This window comes from Scyliorhinus torazame, chromosome 14 (genome assembly GCF_047496885.1).
Source record: "Scyliorhinus torazame isolate Kashiwa2021f chromosome 14, sScyTor2.1, whole genome shotgun sequence".
Lineage (NCBI taxonomy): Eukaryota > Metazoa > Chordata > Chondrichthyes > Carcharhiniformes > Scyliorhinidae > Scyliorhinus > Scyliorhinus torazame.
In genome coordinates, this window is record NC_092720.1 from 38,220,172 (window position 1) to 38,239,674 (window position 19,503).

The following is a 19,503-nucleotide window of genomic DNA, read 5'->3' on the forward strand; positions in this document are numbered from 1 at the left end:
GGTGAGTATTCCATTGCAATTGTGCCTTGTAGATAGTGGACAGGCTTTTGGATGGGGGGTGTCAGGAGGTGAGTTGCTCGCCATATCATTCCTAGCTTTTGATCTGCCCTGGGAGCCACAGTAATAATATGGCTAATCCAGTTCAGTTTCTGATCAATGGTAACCCCCAGGATGTTGATTATGGGGGATTCAACAACGGTAATGTTATTGAATGTCAAGGGGTGATGGTGAGATCCTCTCTTGTAGGAAATGGTCATTGCCTGGCACTTGTGTGGTGTAAATGTAACTTGTCACTTGTCAGCCCAAGCCTGGATATTGTCCAGGACTTGCTGCATTTGAACATGGACTGCTTCATTCTCTGAGGAGTTGCGAATGGTGCAGAACATTGTGCAGTCATCTGCGACCATCCCCACTTCTGACCTTATGATAGAAGGGAGGTCATTGATGAAGCAGCTTAAGATGGTTGGGACTCGGACACAACCCTGAGGAACTCCTGCAGTGACGTCCTGGAGCTGAGATGATTGACTTCCAACCACAATCATTTTCCTTTGTGCCAGGTATGACTCCAACCAACGGAGAGTTTATCCCCTGGTTCCCATCGACTCCAGTTTAGCTAGGGCTCCTTGATTCCATACTCGGTCAAATGCTGCCTTGATGTCAAGGGCAGTCACTCTCACCTCACCTCTGGCATTCAGCTCTTTTGTCCTCATTTGAACAAAGGCTGTAATGAGGTAAGGAGCTGAGTGACCCTGGCGAAATCCAAACTGAGCGTCTGAGCAGATTATTGCTGAGTAAGTGCCGCTTGACAGCACTGTTGATGACTTCTTCCATAATTTTGCTGATGATGGAGAGTAGACTGACATGCGTAGTAATTGGCTGGGTTGGATTTGTCCTGTTTCTTGTGTACAGGATACACCTGGGGAATGTTCCACATTGCTGGTAGATGCCATTGTTGTATCTGTACTGGAACAGCTTGGTTAGGGGTGCAGCTAGTTCTGGAGCACAAGTCTTCAGTACTATTGCCGGAGTATTGTCAGGGCCCATAGCCTTTGCAGTATCCAGTGCCTTCGGCCATTTCTTGATATCACTTGGAGTGAATCTTATTGGCTGGCGACTGATATCTGTGATGCTCGGGACCTCTGGAGGAGACCGAGATAAATCATCCACTCGGCACTTCTGGCTGAAGGTTGTTGTGAATGCCTCAGCCTTGTCTTTTGCACATATGTGCTAGGCTCCTCCATCATTGATCATGGGGATATTTGTGGAGCTTCCTCGCCCAGCGAGTTGTTTAATTGTCCACCATCATTCATGGCTGGATGTGACAGGACTACAGAGCTTAGAGCTGATGGGTTGGTTGTGGAATCGCTTAGCTTTGTCTATTACTTGTTGCTTATGCTGTTTGGCACACAAGTAGTCGTGTGTTGTAACTTCAACAGGTTGGCACCTCATTTTCCAGTATGCCTCCTGCACTCTTCATTGAACCAGGGTTGATACCCTGTCTTGGTAGAGTGAGGGATATAATAATCTTTATTGTCACAAGTAGGCTGACATTAACACTGCAATGAAGTTACTTTGAAAAGCCCAGTTGAAAAGCTGAATATGCCAGGCAATGTGGTTGCATATTGTGGTTGACTAAAATTCGGCTGCTGTTGATGGCCCACAGCACATCATGGATGCCCTTTTTTGGACAGTAAGGGCAATTTAGCATGGCCAATCCACCTACCCTGCACATCTTTGGACTGTGAGAGGAAACCGGAGCACCCGGAGGAAACCCACGCAGACACAGGGAGAATGTGCAGACTCCGCACTGACAGTGACCCAAGACGGGAATCGAACGGGGGTCCCTGGAGCTGTGAACCAATTGTGCTAACCACTGCGCTACCGTGCTGCCCACGTGAAGTCCCATGTGAAGACGGGACTTTGTTTCCAAAAGGACTGTGCGGTGGTCACTTCTACATGGATAGATGCATCTGCAGCAGGCAGATTGGTGAGGATGAGGTCAAGTGTGTTTTTCCCTCTTGTTGGCTCCCGCAACACCTGCTGCAGTCCCAGTCTAGCAGCTATGTCCTTTAGGGCCCAGCCAGCGCGGTCTGTGGTGCTACTACCGATCCACTCTTGGTGTTGGACATTGAAGCCCCAACCCAGAGCATACTCTGCACCCTTGCCACCCTCAGTGCTTCCCCCCCCAAATGGCGTTCAACATGGCGGAGTACTGATTCATCAGCTGATGGCGGCCGATACGTGGTAATCAGCAGGAGGTTTCCTTGCCCATGTTTAACCTGAAGCCATGAGACTTCATATGATCCAAACACGATGTTGAGGATTCCCAGGGTAACTCTCACTATTCACTATGGTTGAGAGACTGAAGCTCAGGCCGAGCTGTTCTTCGCCTTCAGTACCACAAAGAGGGGCATTGGGGGAGTTTGTCCTACTGTGTAAAATTATGGATACTTGAACCTCCTGGCTCCTGAACTTGGATTACTGTGTAATTTTAGGTACACACAGAGAAAGCTTTCATAACATTTCTGTTGGATTCTAAAACAGATTTAGGGTGAAAGGACAGTGTTCTAATAAGTTAGTGTCCAGTCTGGAGGTGGGTGACCTGCGGCCCAGGGGCCACATACGGTCCATCAGGGTTCTGAGTCCGACCCACGTGACATTTTGTTGACTGTTGCCCGTGTACAGAGTTGCCACATTCCACTGGTTTCCATTTGCGTAGCTTTTATCCAGCTGGTATAACTGAGGTGATACACATGTGAAGCAAGGGCAGGTGAAGTGAGGCGCGTGCTACTTGCTCACAATATTGACTGGGTGCGTGGCTCTCACAGTCAAGTATAAATATTTATTTTGTTTTTTGCCACTTGAAATTGATAGCTCTATTAATATATGAATGATTAAGTATTTTCTATAACTTATGAAATATTTGGCATCTATTAAATGTATTCAATCTGATTCAAGGATCATAGTTAGTGAACATGCCTGGTTTCAATCTTGCGGCCCACTGAGATGAAGGAGGGTCACTGATGCGGCCCACACTAGTCTAGGTTGCCCATCACTGGTTTAGTCTAAGGGAAAATAGTTTTGTTTGGAATTTTTTTAAAGCATTTGCCTCCTTTTGCAGCTTCCCAACTTACTTTTTTATGGACCTCCTGGCACAGGAAAAACCTCCACCATATTGGCTGCAGCAAGAGAACTCTTTGGGTAAGATTGCATCAGTCTTGTTAGAAAAAGGTAGAGTTGGAGATTGTTGGGTTGAGTAGAACGGAAGCAGTTTACATATGGGCAGTACCGGAATCATTACTGAATCCCCCATCCTGGGGCAGGGGTTGGGGGCAGAGAGAGACCAGAAACCTCACTAGACTAACCATGTGATTACACACGACAAAGGTGTCAGAGACGGGGTACCTCTACAACAGATAACTCAACTCCTGACTCCCCAGAGATTTCCCATTGTCTATAAGGAGCAAGTCGGGGTTTTGATGAAATATTCTCCACTTGCCAGGATGAGTGCAGCTCCAGCAACACTTGAGATGCTCGACACCATTCAGGACAAGCATCTGCTTGACTGGTAGCTCATCCACCGCCACCTTAAACATTCACTCCCTCCACCACCAGGGCACAGGGGCAGCATCTATAAGACGCACTCCAGTAAAGAGTCAAGCCTCCTTCATCGGCAAGACGTTTGCTCCCATCCACCTAATCTTGGGTGGTTAGAAATGGACCATAAATGGTGGCCTGGCCAGCGCCACCCATGCCCGGCCAACATTAAATAAAGTAAAATCATTTTAGATTTCAGTTTGGAAAGAAATCAGACCCAAGATCACCTTTCTCTGACAGGTTAAAAATCAACCTGTTAAAATTAATAATTAGGGATCCCTTTAATTTTTTTAAAAATATATATTTTATTCAAGATTTTTTGGCCAAACATAACAGTACGTAGTGTTTCTTTTAAACAACAGTAAAGCAATATAAATAACAGTGGCCAGTTTTAAACAAATAAATAAATAATATATGAACAGAAACAACAACCAAACTAAATGGCAACTGCCTGGTCAAGAATAAATACTCTCCAAAGATACAATCCAACAGTCCAATATACATTACCTAAAACAAGTGCCTATACATATACACTAACATCCCTGAGAGTCTGTCCGATTTCCCCCCCCCCCCCCCCCCCCCCCCCCCCCCCCCCCCCCCCCCCCCGGGTTGCTGCTGTTGTCTTCTTCTTTTCCATTTCCTCTATCTTTCTGTGAGGTAGCCGACGAACGGTTGCCACCGCCTGGTGAACCCTTGAGCCGAACCCCTTAATACGAACTTAATCCGTTCTAACTTTATAAACCCTGCCATGTCGTTTATCCAGGTCTCCACACCCGGGGGTTTGGCTTCCTTCCACATTAACAATATCCTGCGCCGGGCTACTAGGGACGCAAAGGCCAAAACATCAGCCTCTCTCGCCTCCTGCACTCCCGGCTCTTCTGCAACCCCAAATATAGCCAACCCCCAGCTTGGTTCGACCTGGACCCCCACCACCTTCGAAAGCACCTTTGTCACCCCTACCCAAAACCCCTGTAGTGCCGGGCATGACCAGAACATGTGGGTGTGATTCGCTGGGCCTCTCGAGCATCTCGCACACCTATCCTCTACTCCAAAAAATTTACTGAGCCGTGCTCCAGTCATATGTGCCCTGTGTAACACCTTAAATTGTATCAGGCTTAGCCTGGCACACGAGGACGATGAGTTTACCCTACGTAGGGCATCAGCCCACAGCCCCTCCTCAATCTCCTCCCCCAGCTCTTCTTTCCATTTCCCTTTCAGCTCATCTACCATGATCTCCCCCTCGTCCCTCATTTCCCTATATATTTCCGACACCTTACCATCCCCCACCCATGTCTCTGAGATCACTCTATCCTGCACTTTCTGCGTCGGGAGCTGCGGGAATTCCCTCACCTGTTGCCTCGCAAAAGCCCTTAGTTGCATATACCGAAATGCATTCCCTTGGGGCAACCCATATTTTTCCGTCAGCGCTCCCAGACTCGCAAACGTCCCATCTAGGAACAGATCTCTCAGTTGTGCTACCCCTGCTCTTTGCCATGCTCCAAATCCTCCATCCATTCTCCCCGGAACAAACCTATGGTTATTTCTTATCGGTGACCGCACCGAGGCTCCCGTCATTCCCCTATGCCGTCTCCACTGCCCCCAAACGTTCAATGTAGCCACCACCACCGGGCTTGTGGTGTATTTCTTCGGTGAGAATGGCAGCGGTGCCGTCACCATAGCTTGTAGGCTAGTCCCACTGCAGGACGCCCTCTCCAATCTCTTCCACGCTGCTCCCTCCTCTTCTCCCATCCACTTACACACCATTGAAATATTGGCGGCCCAGTAGTACTCACTTAGGCTCGGTAGTGCCATCCCCCCCTGTCCCTACTACGCTGCAAAAATCTCCTCCTCACTCTCGGGGTCTTCCCGGCCCACACAAAACTCATAATACTCTTCTCGATTCTTTTGAAAAAAGCCTTTGTGACCACCACCGGGAGGCACTGAAACACAAAAAGGAATCTCGGGAGGACCACCATTTTAACCGCCTGCACCCTCCCTGCCAGTGACGGGGACACCATGTCCCACCTCTTAAAGTCCTCCTCCATCTGTTCCACCAACTGCGTTAAATTAAGCCTATGTAATGTACCCCAATTCTTGGCTATCTGGATCCCCAAATACCGAAAGTCCCTTGTTACCTTCCTCAACGGTAAATCCTCTATTTCTCTGCTCTGCTCCCCTGGATGCACCACAAACAACTCACTTTTCCCCATGTTCAATTTATACCCTGAAAAATCCCCAAACTCCCCAAGTATCCGCATTATCTCTGGCATCCCCTCCGCCGGGTCCGCCACATATAGCAACAAATCATCCGCATACCGAGATACCCGGTGTTCTTCTCCTCCCCTGAGTACTCCCCTCCACTTCCTGGAACCCCTCAATGCTATGGCCAGGGGCTCAATCGCCAGTGCAAACAATAACGGGGACAGAGGGCATCCCTGCCTCGTCCCTCTATGGAGCCGAAAATAATCATTCGTGACCACGCTCGCCATCGGGGCCCTATACAGCAACTGTACCCATCTGATATACCCATCTCCAAAGCCAAATCTCCTCAGCACCTCCCACAAATAATCCCACTCCACTCTATCAAATGCTTTCTCGGCATCCATCGCCACCACTATCTCCGCTTCCCCCTCTGGTGGGGGCATCATCATTACCCCTAGCAGCCTCCGTATATTTGTATTCAGCTGTCTCCCCTTCACAAACCCAGTTTGGTCCTCATGAACCACCCCCGGGACACAATCCTCTATCCTCGTTGCCATTACCTTGGCCAGAATCTTAGTGTCCACATTCAGGAGGGAAATAGGCCTATAGGACCCTCATTGCAGCGGGTCTTTTTCCTTCTTTAGGAGGAGCGATATCGTTGCCTCTGACATAGTCGGGGGCAGCTGCCCCCTTTCCCTCGCCTCATTAAAGGTTCTCATCAGTAGCGGGGCCAGCAAGTCCATATATTTCCGATAGAATTCAACTGGGAATCCGTCTGGTCCCGGGGCCTTCCCCGCCTGCATGCTCCCAATCCCTTTCACTACTTCCTCCGTCTCAATCTGTGCTCCCAGTCCCGCCCTCTCCTGCGCCTCCACCTTAGGAAATTCCAGCTGATCCAGAAAGCACATCATTCTCTCCTTCCCATCCGGGGGCTGCGCTTCATATAATCTTTCATAAAATGCCTTGAACACTCCATTCACTCTCTCTGTTCCTCGCTCCATCTCTCCCTCCTCATCTCTCACCCCCCCTATCTCCCTCGCTGCTCCCCTTTTCCTCAATTGGTGGGCCAGCGACCTGCTCGCCTTCTCCCCATATTTGTACTGTACACCCTGTGCCTTCCTCCATTGTGCCTCTGCATTACCTGTAGTCAACAAGTCAAATTCTACATGTAGCCTTTGCCTTTCCCTGTACAGTCCCTCCTCCGGTGCCTCCGCATATTGTCTGTCCACCCTCAGAAGTTCTTTCAACAACCGCTCCCTTTCCCTACCCTCCTGCTTTCCTTTATGTGCCCTAATAGATATCAGCTCCCCTCTAACCACTGCCTTCAGCGCCTCCCAGACCACTCCCACCTGAACCTCCCCATTATCATTGAGTTCCAAGTACCTTTCAATACACCCCCTCACCCTTAAACACACACCCTCATCTGCCAATAATCCCATGTCCATTCTCCAGGGTGGACGCTGTTCTTTTTCCTCCCCTATCTCCAGGTCCACCCAATGTGGAGCGTGATCCGAAATAGCTATAGCCGTGTACTCCGTCCCCGTCACCTTCGGGATCAGTGCCCTTCCCAAAACAAAAAAGCCTATCCGTGAATAAACTTTGTGGACATAGGAGAAAAACGAAAACTCCTTACTCCTAGGTCTACTAAATCTCCAGGGGTCTACTCCTCCCATCTGCTCCATAAAGTCCTTAAGCACCCTAGCTGCAGCCGGCCTCCTTCCGGTCCTGGACCTCGATCTGTCCAGCCCTGGGTCCAGCACCGTGTTAAAATCTCCACCCATTAACAACTTCCCCACCTCTAGGTCCGGGATACGTCCTAACATACGCCTCATAAAGTTGGCGTCATCCCAGTTCGGGGCATAAACGTTCACTAAGACCACCGCCTCCCCTTGCAATTTGCCACTCACCATCACGTATCTGCCCCCACTTTCTGCCACTATGGTCTTTGCCTCAAACATTACCCGCTTCCCCACTAGTATAGCCACCCCCCTGTTTTTTGCGTCTAGCCCCGAATGAAACACCTGCCCCACCCATCCTTTGTGTAGTCTGACCTGGTCTATCAGTTTCAGATGCGTCTCCTGCAGCATAACCACATCTGCCTTAAGTTTCTTTAGGTGTGCGAGTACCCGTGCCCTCTTTATCAGCCCGTTCAGCCCTCTCACATTCCACGTGATCAGCCGGGTTGGGGGGCTCTTCACCCCCCCTTGTCGACTAGCCATCTCCTTTTTCAATCCAGCTCCTCACCCGGTTCCCACGTAGCCGTATCTCCCCCCAACGGCGCCCTCCCACCCTGACCACCCCACCCCATACCAGCTCCCCCTTCTCCCCAGCAGCAGCAACCCAGTTAACCCCCGCCCCCGCTAGATCCCTCAATAGCGTAATTGCACCCCCCATGTTGCTCCCAGAAGTCCCCTCCTTCCTGCTTCCCTGTTCCCGCCATGATTAACATAGCGCGGGAACAAAGCCCGCGCTTCCCATTTGGCCCCGCCCCCAATGGCCGGCGCCCCCAGCTCCTCATCCTCCCTCCCCCCTCCCCCACGACATGGGGGAGAGAGAAAAGTTACAGGGTCGCAGGATTGACAACTTGGGAAATCATCTCTTCCCCCTTTTCACCCCACATATTCGCCCCACCACTTTGTCCCAAACGTTCTTTTTCTAGCCCGCTTATTCCAGTTTCTCCTCGACAATAAATGTCCACGCCTCTTCTGCCGTTTCAAAGGAATGGTGTTTCCCTTGATGTGTGACCCACAGTCTTGCCGGCTGCAGCATTCCAAATTTAACCTTCCTTTTGTGCAGCACCGCCTTGGCCCGATTAAAGCTTGCCCTCCTTCTCGCCACCTCCGCACTCCAATCTTGATATATGCGGATCACCGCGTTCTCCCACCTACTGCTCCGAGTTTTCTTTGCCCATCTGAGGACCATCTCTCTGTCCTTATATCGGTGAAATCTCACCACTATGGCTCGAGGAATTTCTCCAGCCCTCCGTCTTCGCGCCGTAACTCGATAGGCTCCCTCCACCTCCAACGGGCCCGTCGGGGCCTCCGATCCCATTAACGAGTGCAGCATCGTGCTCACATATGCCCCGACGTCCGCCCCTTCTGCACCTTCGGGAAGACCAAGAATCCTTAAATTCTTCCTCCTCGCATTATTCTCCAGCACCTCCAGCCTTTCCACACACCTTTTGTGTTGTGCCTCGTGCATCTGTCTTCACCACCAGGCCCTGTATGTCGTCCTCATTCTCAGCAGCCTTTGCCTTCACGGCCCGAAGCTCCTGCTCCTGGGTCTTTTGCTCCTCCTTTAGCCCTTCAATCGCCTGCTATATCGGGGCCAGCAGCTCCTTCTTCATCTCCTTTTTAAGTTCTTCCACGCAACGCCGCAGGAACTCTTGTTGGTCAGGGCCCCATATTAAACTGCCTCCTTCCGACGCCATCTTGCTTTGTGCCTGCCTTCCTGGCCGCTGCTCTAGAGGATCCACCGCAATCCGGCCACTTTCCTCTCCTTTTTCCATCCGTGTCCAGGGGGGATTCCCTTCTGGTTTACCGCACAGTGTTTTTAGCCGTTAAAATTGCCGTTGGGGCTCCTATTAAGAGCCCAAAAGTCCTTTCCACCGGGAGCTGCCGAAACGTGCGACTTAGCTGGTCATCGCCGCACCCGGAAGTCCCCTTTAATTTGTTTTTAAATGAGTTTGTACAAATACAAAATATCATTATTCTTGCAAAGGAAACTGGATCAGACAGGTTAATTCTGAAAGTAGACATGTAAAATGAAGTAATTTTCAAAAACTTATTGTAAAGAATGACATTCTGATTGAAAATATTTTTAACATAAATTGGAAAATAGACCCCATTGTGAGTTAGAATGTAATTATGTAAGAATCATTTAGCTTGAACTAATGCCTGTACCTAAAAATTCCATCCAATTTCTCATTTTTTCATTAAAACATTTTTTACCCCATCCATAAAGTTAGAAAGCCAATGCACAGATGTGGACAGAGCACAGGCTTAATCCATCCCATTGCTTGCTCAAAAAAACCCAATTCAAATTGAAGCCAATTCATGGTCTCTACAAGAGAGACGTACAAGATCCAAGCTGACAAGAAAAGGCATCAACACCTCATCTTGGGGCTTGACCTGACGCTTGATCTTAGCCTAAAGGCCAAGAAGCGATCCATTTTCTCACAAAAAAACTTCCACAATTTTCTTCACTGATGATAGCAGATACTGCTTAAACTGTGTATTAGAGCCTCCCTGTCAGATTTTGTTTTGTAATTTTAAAAGGGTAATAAACAGAGACCATTTGCGATATAGTGAATGACGTTAAATGATTTGTTGATATGCATGTAACCCCACGGTCTCGCCTTCTTTCCAATGGAAAAAACGTGACGCTCTTCAAAAGCATCGAGGGTCTGACTGTTCAAAAGTAGCAACCTGCATGAAATGTGTAGCCCATGGGGCTGTGGCTCATCTGAGTCATGATCCGATCAGATGCGCTGTCATTAATTCCGTGCAACATTTGCAGGCCTGAATTGTATCGCAAGAGAATTCTTGAGCTGAACGCCTCTGATGAACGTGGTATTCAGGTTGTACGAGAAAAGGTGAAAAGCTTTGCAAAGTTGACGGTAGCTGGATCTCGCTCCGAGTGAGTAGCAACTTTTCTGTGAGGGCTAAAGTGTTTTGGGGAAATTAGTAATTCTATTATTTCAGGTCCGAACCAGCCATGTGTTGCTTTTCTTTCCCAAAACTAACAACTATATAGAATGTACAACAGAAGCAAGCCTATCTGGACTGTGTGGTCTTTATGCTCCATATGAGTTTTCCCAGCATACATAATTTTATTGGATCAGCACATCCTTTATTTATTTCTCCCTTTGATGCTAGATTCCCCTTCAATACGTCTATGTTATTCGCCTCAACTACTCTTTGGGGTAGTGAGTTCAATATTCTAACCATTCTTTGGGTAGGGGAGGTGCTCTTGAATTCCCTATGATTTATTAGTGACTGTCTTGTAATTTATTGTCTCTAGTTTTGATCTTCAACAGGCTCCATCAATTCCTTTTATTAAATTAAAATCCTCTGTCAGGTCACCCTTCAACCTGCTTTCTACAGAAACAAGCCCCAGTCTATCCAGTCTTTCCTGATCGTTATAGCCCCTCATGTCTGGTGAAATCTTGTGAATCCTCTTTGCGACATGTCCAGTGCCTTTATATCTTTCCCAAAAAATGGAGTCCAACGATACCAGTGGGTAGCACTGCAGCCTCATCGCGCCGATGTCCCAAGTTCGATCCCAGCTCTGGGTCGCTGTCTGTGTGGAGTTTGCACATTCTCCCCGTGTTTGCGTGGGTTTTGCCCCACAACCGAAAGATGTGCAGGGTAGGTGAATTGGCCACACTAAATTGCCCCTTAATTGGAAAAATGAATCGGGTACTCTTTTAAAAAAAAAAAAAAAAAAAAAAAATTTTTAAATTTTAAAGAAAAAAAAAATATTCTATACCAGTCGAATAAAACTTACCTTACTTTTCAATCTGTCCTATTAGAAATTAATCCCAGTTCTTGCTTTGCCTTATTTTGTAATCTTATTAACCTCAGTCGCTACTTTTAGTGATTTATTGTCTCCTCTGCCTCATTAGGCGTTTATTTTTCCAACGGGTACATGACGTCTTTCTTCTTCTTACCAGATTGCACTACTTCACATTATCTATATTGGAAATTAATTAATTTTCCCGTACCAGCCTCCCCGAACAGGCACCGGAATGTGGCGACTAGGGGCTTTTCACAGTAACTTAATTTGAAGCTTACGTGTGACACTAAGCGATTTCCATTTTTTTTTTTTCATTTTTCAATATATTTTGCAAGTTTATTTTTGCGCTATATTCCATATAATGCATTCTGATGGGTGTGAGGATTGTCAGTGGTCCTGCTTGGCCTGTGTGATATCAATTATCTGCAGCTCCCACTTTCAAGGCTAAAAATCTCTGCCGTCAAAACCGTCCATCAGGAGACCATTTGTATTCAGAGCTTGGCAGCATTGAGAGCTGTTCCCTTTGTGGAAATGTAACCTTCTTTATGAATGTGGCTCTAGTTTGAAGACTTTTTCTTAGGCCATTACACTGTTTGTGTCCTTCCAGTGGAAAAACTGCTCCGCCTTTTAAGATCATCATCTTGGATGAAGCAGACTCTATGACAAATGCTGCGCAGGCTGCTCTTCGTCGAACAATGGAAAGAGAGTCAAAAACCACACGCTTCTGCCTCATCTGCAACTATATCAGCAGGTGGGCGAACCAAAACTTTCTGGAATGTTGCATAAAGTTAAGAGGTACAGGTCAGAACGTATTTGCTGAATTTGTTTTTTTGGTTAATTCCTTTTAGGCTAGAACTTCAGTTGCAGTATATCCCAATTTTACATTGTACATCACATTACCTTGTAGATAGGGTGCAGAAACAGGCCTTCCAGCCCACTGGCTCATGTTGCTGTTTATGCTCCACACAAGCTTCCTCCTACCTCACTTACTTCATCTAACTGTATCAACATATTCTTATATTCTCCCTCTCTCCCTCTTTCCCTTCAACGCATCTCTGCTAGTCATCTTAGCTTGTTGTATCACATTACACATTCTACCCAATCTCAGGATAAAGAAGTTTCTCCTGAATTCCCTATAGAATTTGTCCATCCAATCAGACTCCCTAAATATCTTAAAGACCACTGCTAAGTCACACAATCATCTTTTTTTCTAAAGAAAAGAACCCTACTCTGTCCAATCTTTACTAATGGGTATAATCTCACAGTTCCGGTATTATCCTAATAAATATGCTTTGTATTTTGTCGAGATACTTTTCAACCGGTTCAGAGTGCTCCAGTTGTGGTCTAACCAGATTCTGTAAAAAGTTTACATAAATTCTCTGTACTTAATAATAATAATCTTTATTGTCACAAGTCAGCTTACATTAACACTGCAATGAAGTTACTGTGAAAAGTCCCTAGTCGCCACATTCCGGCGCCTGTTCGAGCACACAGAGGGAGAATTCAGAATGTCCAAATTACCTAACAGCACGTCTTTCGGGACTTGTGGGAGGAAACCGGAGCACCCGGAGGAAACCCACGCAGACACAGGGAGAACGTGCAGACTCCAGACAGACTGACCCAAGCAGGGAATCGAACCTGGGACCTTGGCGCTGTGAAGCTTCAGTGCTATCCACTGTGCTACTGTGAAGACAGTTTCAGTTCGATTTCAGTTCTTTCTAGAAAAAAAAACATTTTTTTATTGACGTTACGAACCCTCTTATGAAAGGGGAAAGCTGCCTGCTTTCTTGATAAGCAACGTCACTGCAAGGTTCTTCATTGAGTTAGGTTTCGTAATTTTTTATAACTTAAAAAATAGAAACCTTCAATTATAGGAGTGTTATAAATATCCATTTCTAACAGCTGTCAGATGGCAGAGAAGTTGAGTTTACTGGGATTCAATTAAATTGAATTTTAATTTTTTGCGGTGGGTTTTCTTTCCCTCCCCACCCACTATTTTGGCAGCTACTGGGTCGGCTTACATTATCTATCTTTGCAAATGTAGCAACTTAATTATGCAGTTTAATCAGTGCAACATTAATGCTGTGCTTTCTACCAATACATGTACAACAAAATACAACAGTGAGTTGACACATTGAAAAAAAAACATTTGCAATGCTACTGTGTTTCTTGTCACCGTGGAATGTATTTTGGTGCAATGTAAAGAGAATGAAATCCACTTCTAGTTGTGGGAGGGAAGTCAAGTCACCCTAAAGAACAGTGTCGCCAAAGCATGACATTTTGTGTTTCAGGATAATTGAACCACTGACGTCCCGATGTTCTAAGTTCCGTTTTAAACCTTTGATAGACAGTATACAAGAGAAAAGGTTGCTGGATATCTGTGAGAAGGAGAATGTGCAGTGCAGGAGTGAAGTAAGTCTGGCGTTGCATTTGATGCTCAAATTGTAATTGGGAAGCGGAGTGTGATTTTAATGTTGGTTTAGCTTTACAGAGTCTGGTTTCACAAGCTGACAGTCCTCCGATCTGTGTCCAAGGGATCATTCTTCATGTGAGCTCTTGAGCCTGACTTTGTGCTGACCGTGTATTAAGCTATGAGGGCATCAAGATTGAATCTGCTCATGTCTTTTCTGGATGTGTCCCCATCCATTAGGCGTTACTAGCTGCTCTTTTTCCCCTTCTTCAAAGCTTCATATTGATAAGATTGATGAACACAGATTGGAGTTAAGTCGCATTGCTGGGCAGAGCAAGGGGAGGTTAATCTTGTCACTCCTCTGTGCTCTGCGTAACCTAAGTATGCTCAGCGCTGATTACCTAAAAGTGGCTAGTATTCATTTCTCAGTAATCCTTGAACACCAAAATTTGGCAATAAATTGAAAGGAAGTAACAAAACTATTTCAGTAAGTTAAAAGGCAATCTATTTTTATTTTAAATTATTTTTCCTACTGTTTCAAGTCATTTAAAAAATAAACCTTTATCCTCTGGGGGAAAAAAACAATCTCTTAGTCCCGCCTGGTCTCTTGGTCAGAGGTTATTGGGCATGAGGACGAGCATGTGGCATGATGTTCATCACAAAAATGGCCCTTGGACATGAGATGTTTAAGAAGATATGTTGAGGGGGAAAGAGAGCCTCTTTTTCCCTTGTACCTCGTGTTTGGTATTGGAACTGTTATTTTGCTTAACCTGGGCGGGGTAATTCTGGAAACTGAAATGTTTCCACAATGATCATTATACTTTTCACTACCTTTTCTCTTTGCCCACCGCCAGAAATTATGAATGTTTTTCACTAAAGCGTAAAGAGAAGGAACAGGAGGTACATATAATTAATTTGCTTTAAATCTCTGTACTGGTGATGGGCTCTTGCTCTGTGGCTTGGTCTAAATTACATGACTAATTATGTAGTTGTGCAAAGATCTGATAGAGCTAACTGTATTCAGCTTGCCTGTAAACTCAAAAGACATAAAGTTACTGCCACCTTGGTGGCAGGTGGCAAGGGAATGTGTGAAATTCACCCCCGCCAGGCAAATTTCCCAGAACAGGTCAGAAAGCCGAATGGTGGCGAGTAGCCAACTGAGGCTGTTTAGCAGCCAATGGACGGCAATTTTGAGGGGCATTTTAAACTTTTACTGGGGCACACTGGTACCATGGCACAGTAGATTGCTTGCTGAAAGGTGAGAGCTTAGCAATAGGTGAATGGTGGCCGGGGTTGGCAGTCATTGGGTACATTGTGTATCGGTTATTGCCCTGATCAGGGCAGTCAGGTTAACAAGATGATAGGATTTGGAACCATTGCTGGATTCCTTTAAGTGCAGGGGGTAATCTACTGTACACCTGTGCCTATCAAGCCTTTATGAACAGGAAGGGGTTCCAATGGATGAATGTTCATCTGGTCCATCGCCGCCGCAAAAGGATTCTGCAGGTGTGTGTATGACTCCCTGGAAGCCTGCCATGACTCTTACGTCTTTTGACAGTCGTATGTGCCTCGGCTCTTTAGACCACCCAAATGTCTTCATGGGTGGATTCTGGTATCAAGAGGTACAGTGTGGTTAGTGTGGACGTGAGTAAAGGATACTCTGGGAATAGATTCTAGAGCTGGCTGTGGTAAATGACAGACAGCAGTTCAAATTAATGCCATGTGAACAAGAAAACCGAAGGAGCTGCTGGAAACATGTTTGCAAAATACACATGTAGGAAACCTGCATTAGTAAAAATGACTGGAGCTTTGGGCATCATTAAGGCTTTTGATGAGAATGGGAGCAGTGGAGCTCTCGTACTGAGCATTTTGATTATTCTGCACTGGCGAGCAAAATAGATGATATTATGGTGCCCATTTTCCTGAGCGTGATGGGAGGAAAAACATTTAACCTCCTCCACAGTCTTGTGCAACCTGATAAGTCGGGTGCTAAAATGTTCAAGCAAATTGTTTTGCAAACACATTTTTGACTTAAATCTCTGGTGATTTCAGAGCGCTTTAGATTCCATAAAAGAAACCAAGAGGAGGGGGAGCCAATCTCACAATTTGTTGTAGTGCTTGAAAGACTTGCAGAATATTGTGAATTTGAAGACGTGCTTAATAAGACTATTCGTGACAGATTTGATTGTGGTCTACGCAGTAAAGCAACACAAAACTGTCTGTTAACCCTCTAGAAAGCTATTGAAATCACTGTTTCTAGAGAGCTGGCTGAAAAGGAAGCCCAGCAATTGAGTTCATCCACTTGGGTGTACAAAATGTCCGCTGAACCGACACCCAAAGCTGCCGGGGCCCATGCACATTATGAAATGAAATGAAAATCGCTTACTGTCACAAGTAGGCTTCAATGAAGTTACTGTGAAAAGCCCCTAGTCGCCACATTCCGGCGCCTGTTCGGGGAGGCTGGTACGGGAATTGAACCGTGCTGCTGGCCTGCCTTAGTCTGCTTTCAAAGCCAGCGATTTAGCTGTGTGCTAAACCAGCCCCAGCCATTACCGGTGTGTAAAGCCAGGGCATTCTGCTGCTGAATGCTGGTGTCAAGGCATGGTATGTCGAACCTGTAGAAAAAAAGGGCACATGATTACAGGAACAAAAGAACTATAAATAAAAAGCAAGAACGAACCAAGACATCATTTAAACAAATTAAAAGGAGAAATGTCCATGCTGTACAATAGGATAGGATCGAGAAGAGCGAGATGACACAGTCAGAGAACAAGCTATCGCTATATGTGTTAGCCATTGCTGGTACTACACACGGATACTGGGTCACTCCACTGCTGGCAAGACAGCCTGTAAGGATGGAAGTTGACACTGGGGCAGCAGTCTCTCTGGTGCCGAGACTATCTCCAGTGAGAAACTCAACACAATCCCCTAAGGCTATCAAGGATAGTGCTGAAGACCTACACACGAGACGTGGTTCCCCTGAAGGGCCGCATTGAAGTGACTGTGCACTCGATGGGCAAATGGCAGCTTTGCCACTACACATAGCGAATGGAGGGAAACTACCCAATGTTGATGTGTCGTGCATGATTGGAGAAGATTCGACTGAACTGGGCTGAAGTCCATATGATAGCCAATGGAGAATCAGGCCTCATGACATTTTTTATGGCACACTGTTTTCAGTGGCGAATTCGGGGGCATGATGGACATCACAGTCAAAATAAAATATGGAAACCAAGCAAAATTCTTGAAGGCATCAAGTACCATATGCTATTAGGCCGAAGGTGGAGGCTAACTTGGAGCGGCTTGTAAAGACTGGAACATGTCAACGTCAACAAATGGACCACACCTATTGTTCCCATCATCAAGAAAGATGGCTCCATGAGGATTTGTGGGGACTTTAAGGTCACCATAAATCCAGTGTTATGTACTGAACAGTATGTCACATTGAGAAACTGTTTGTGGAATTGGTGGGAGGCCAAAATTTCAGCCTGAAACCGTACTGCTCTAGGAGAACGGAGCAGTGAGTTTAGTCAGAATGTCTTCTATGGGAGCTAAAGAGTGATTATTCCGCCACCATTGAGGAAATGGGTGTCAGAGAAGCTACATGAGGGCCACTATGGAGTCATATGCATGAAGGAAAGAGCAAGACGTTATTTCTGGTAGCCTAGATTTGATGCTGAGCTCAAAGAAAAGGCTAGAACATGTTCTTTCTGTGCAATGGGACAAAATCTGCCACCCTTAGCACCTCTGCACCCAAGGTAGTCTCCAGAAGAGGCTTGGCAATACGTGCATATGCCTTTTGCAGGACCGTTCGAAGGTTGCATGTTTTTAGTGCTCACCAATGGCCAAGGATCATTGTGATGACATTTACCTCATTTGAGAAGCTAGAAGTGTTTAATCGCTTTGGACAGCTGGTAAGCAACAACGGATCTCAGTTTGCCTCCCAGGAATTTGAGAACTTCCTACAAGAAAACAGCATTCGACACATTACCTCAGCTGTTGTTCAGGCGCAGAGACAACCTCCAGTTACCATGTCATCACCGGTTAAACCAACCACCGTTGACATCAGTGTGAAGGTGCAAACTCCAGAAGTTCGCTGTCAACTGTTCCAAGAATGACAACATCCAGGACGCCTGAATTTATAATAGTAGCTAATCTTTTGACTACTGTTCATGTTGAACTTGTTTATAGGATGGTTGAAATTAAGGGGAGGAGGAAATTTTGTTATTTTTCCCGTTGGCTCACTGTAGAGCCCTGCTGTAGTAATGCATGCAAAAGTGACGTAGAGAGGGAAAGAGAGAAGCGAACACTCAGGAACACTTTGAATGCCTCGATTAAACTTCCCTCCAACACACTTTAATGGGAGTGCATTCCAGACCATAAACACTCGCTGTGTGCAAACAATTTTCCCTGTGTTGCTTTTGCTTTTTGCCAATCTGTGTAAATTCTGCTCTTCTGTTCTCAGCCTTTGACAAGTAAGAACCTTTTCCTACCTACTCAGTTTTGTCTCCTTGTGATCCTGAATACCTCTATCAAATCTCCTCTCTGCCTTCTCTTCTCCAATCTGCCTTTGTAACTGAAGTTCCTCACCTCTAGAGCTATTTTCATGAATCTTTTCTGCAATTTTTCCGATGCCTTTACATCTTGCCTTTAGTGTGGTACCCAGAACTGGAGACCATACTCTCGCTGAGATCGAACTAGTGTCTTATACAAGTTCAACATACGGGCAGCACGGTGGCCTTGTGGATAGCACAATTGCTTCACAGCTCCAGGGTCCCGGGTTCGATTCCGGCTTGGGTCACTGTCTGTGCGGAGTCTGCACGTTCTCCCCGTGTGTGCGTGGGTTTCCTCCGGGTGCTCCGGTTTCCTCCCACAGTCCAAAGATGTGCAGGTTAGGTGGATTGGCCATGATAAATTGCCCTTAGTGTCCAAAATTGCCCTTAGTGTTGGGTGGGGTTACTGGGTTATGGGGATAGGGTGGCGGTGTTGACCTTGGGTAGGGCGCTCTTTCCAAGAGCCGGTGCAGACTCGATGGGCCGAATGGCCTCCTTCTGCACTGTAAATTCTATGATGATAACCTCCTTCCTCTTGTATTCTATGCCTCTATTAATATATCTTACTGCATGCTTTATTAACTACTCTTGTCAATCTGTCCTGCCACCTTAAATGACTAATGCACATATATACCCAGGTCCCTCTGCTCCTACACCTTCTTTAGAGTCATACCATTTATTTTATATTGTCTCTGTGTTCTTCCCACCAGAATGAATCACTTCACACTTTTCTGCCTTGAACTTCATCTGCCATTTGTCACCCCCCCCCCCTCATTCCATCAATTATGTCCTTTTGAAATTCCAGACTAACCTCCTCACAATCCTTTGAATTTTAATCACCAGCAAATTTTGACATTGTTACCCTGTACACCAACGTCTAGGTGATTAATTTATACCAGAAAGGTATTAAACTAATGCAGCAGGGGCATGGGAACCTGGATTGTAGTTTTAGGGTAAGGGAGAATGAGATATAGAGGTCAAGAGCACAGATTTGATGTCGCAGGAGGGGGCCAGTGTTCAGGTAGGTGGTTTGAAGTGTGTCTACTTCAATGCCAGGAGTATACAAAATAAGGTAGGGGAACTGGCAGCATGGGTTGGTACCTGGGACTTCGATGTTGTGGCCATTTCGGAGACATGGATAGAGCAGGGACAGAAATGGATGTTGCAGGTTCCGGGGTTTAGGTGTTTTAGTAAGCTCAGAGAAGGAGGCAAAAGAGGGGGAGG

At 46.3% G+C, this 19,503-nt stretch overlaps 1 protein-coding gene across 3 annotated transcripts in view; it reads left to right on the top strand.

Moving 5' to 3' along the window:
* The window catches only part of rfc4 (replication factor C (activator 1) 4), a 50,355-nt gene that overhangs the window by 20,727 nt on the left and 10,125 nt on the right, over positions 1–19,503 (top strand). For all 3 annotated transcript variants that reach the window (XM_072473970.1, XM_072473972.1, XM_072473971.1), the window contains 4 exons: positions 3,122–3,201; positions 10,318–10,437; positions 11,924–12,067; positions 13,608–13,728. In XM_072473970.1, the coding sequence (XP_072330071.1) occupies positions 3,122–3,201; positions 10,318–10,437; positions 11,924–12,067; positions 13,608–13,728 (465 nt within the window). The remainder of the gene's footprint in view (positions 1–3,121; positions 3,202–10,317; positions 10,438–11,923; positions 12,068–13,607; positions 13,729–19,503) is intronic.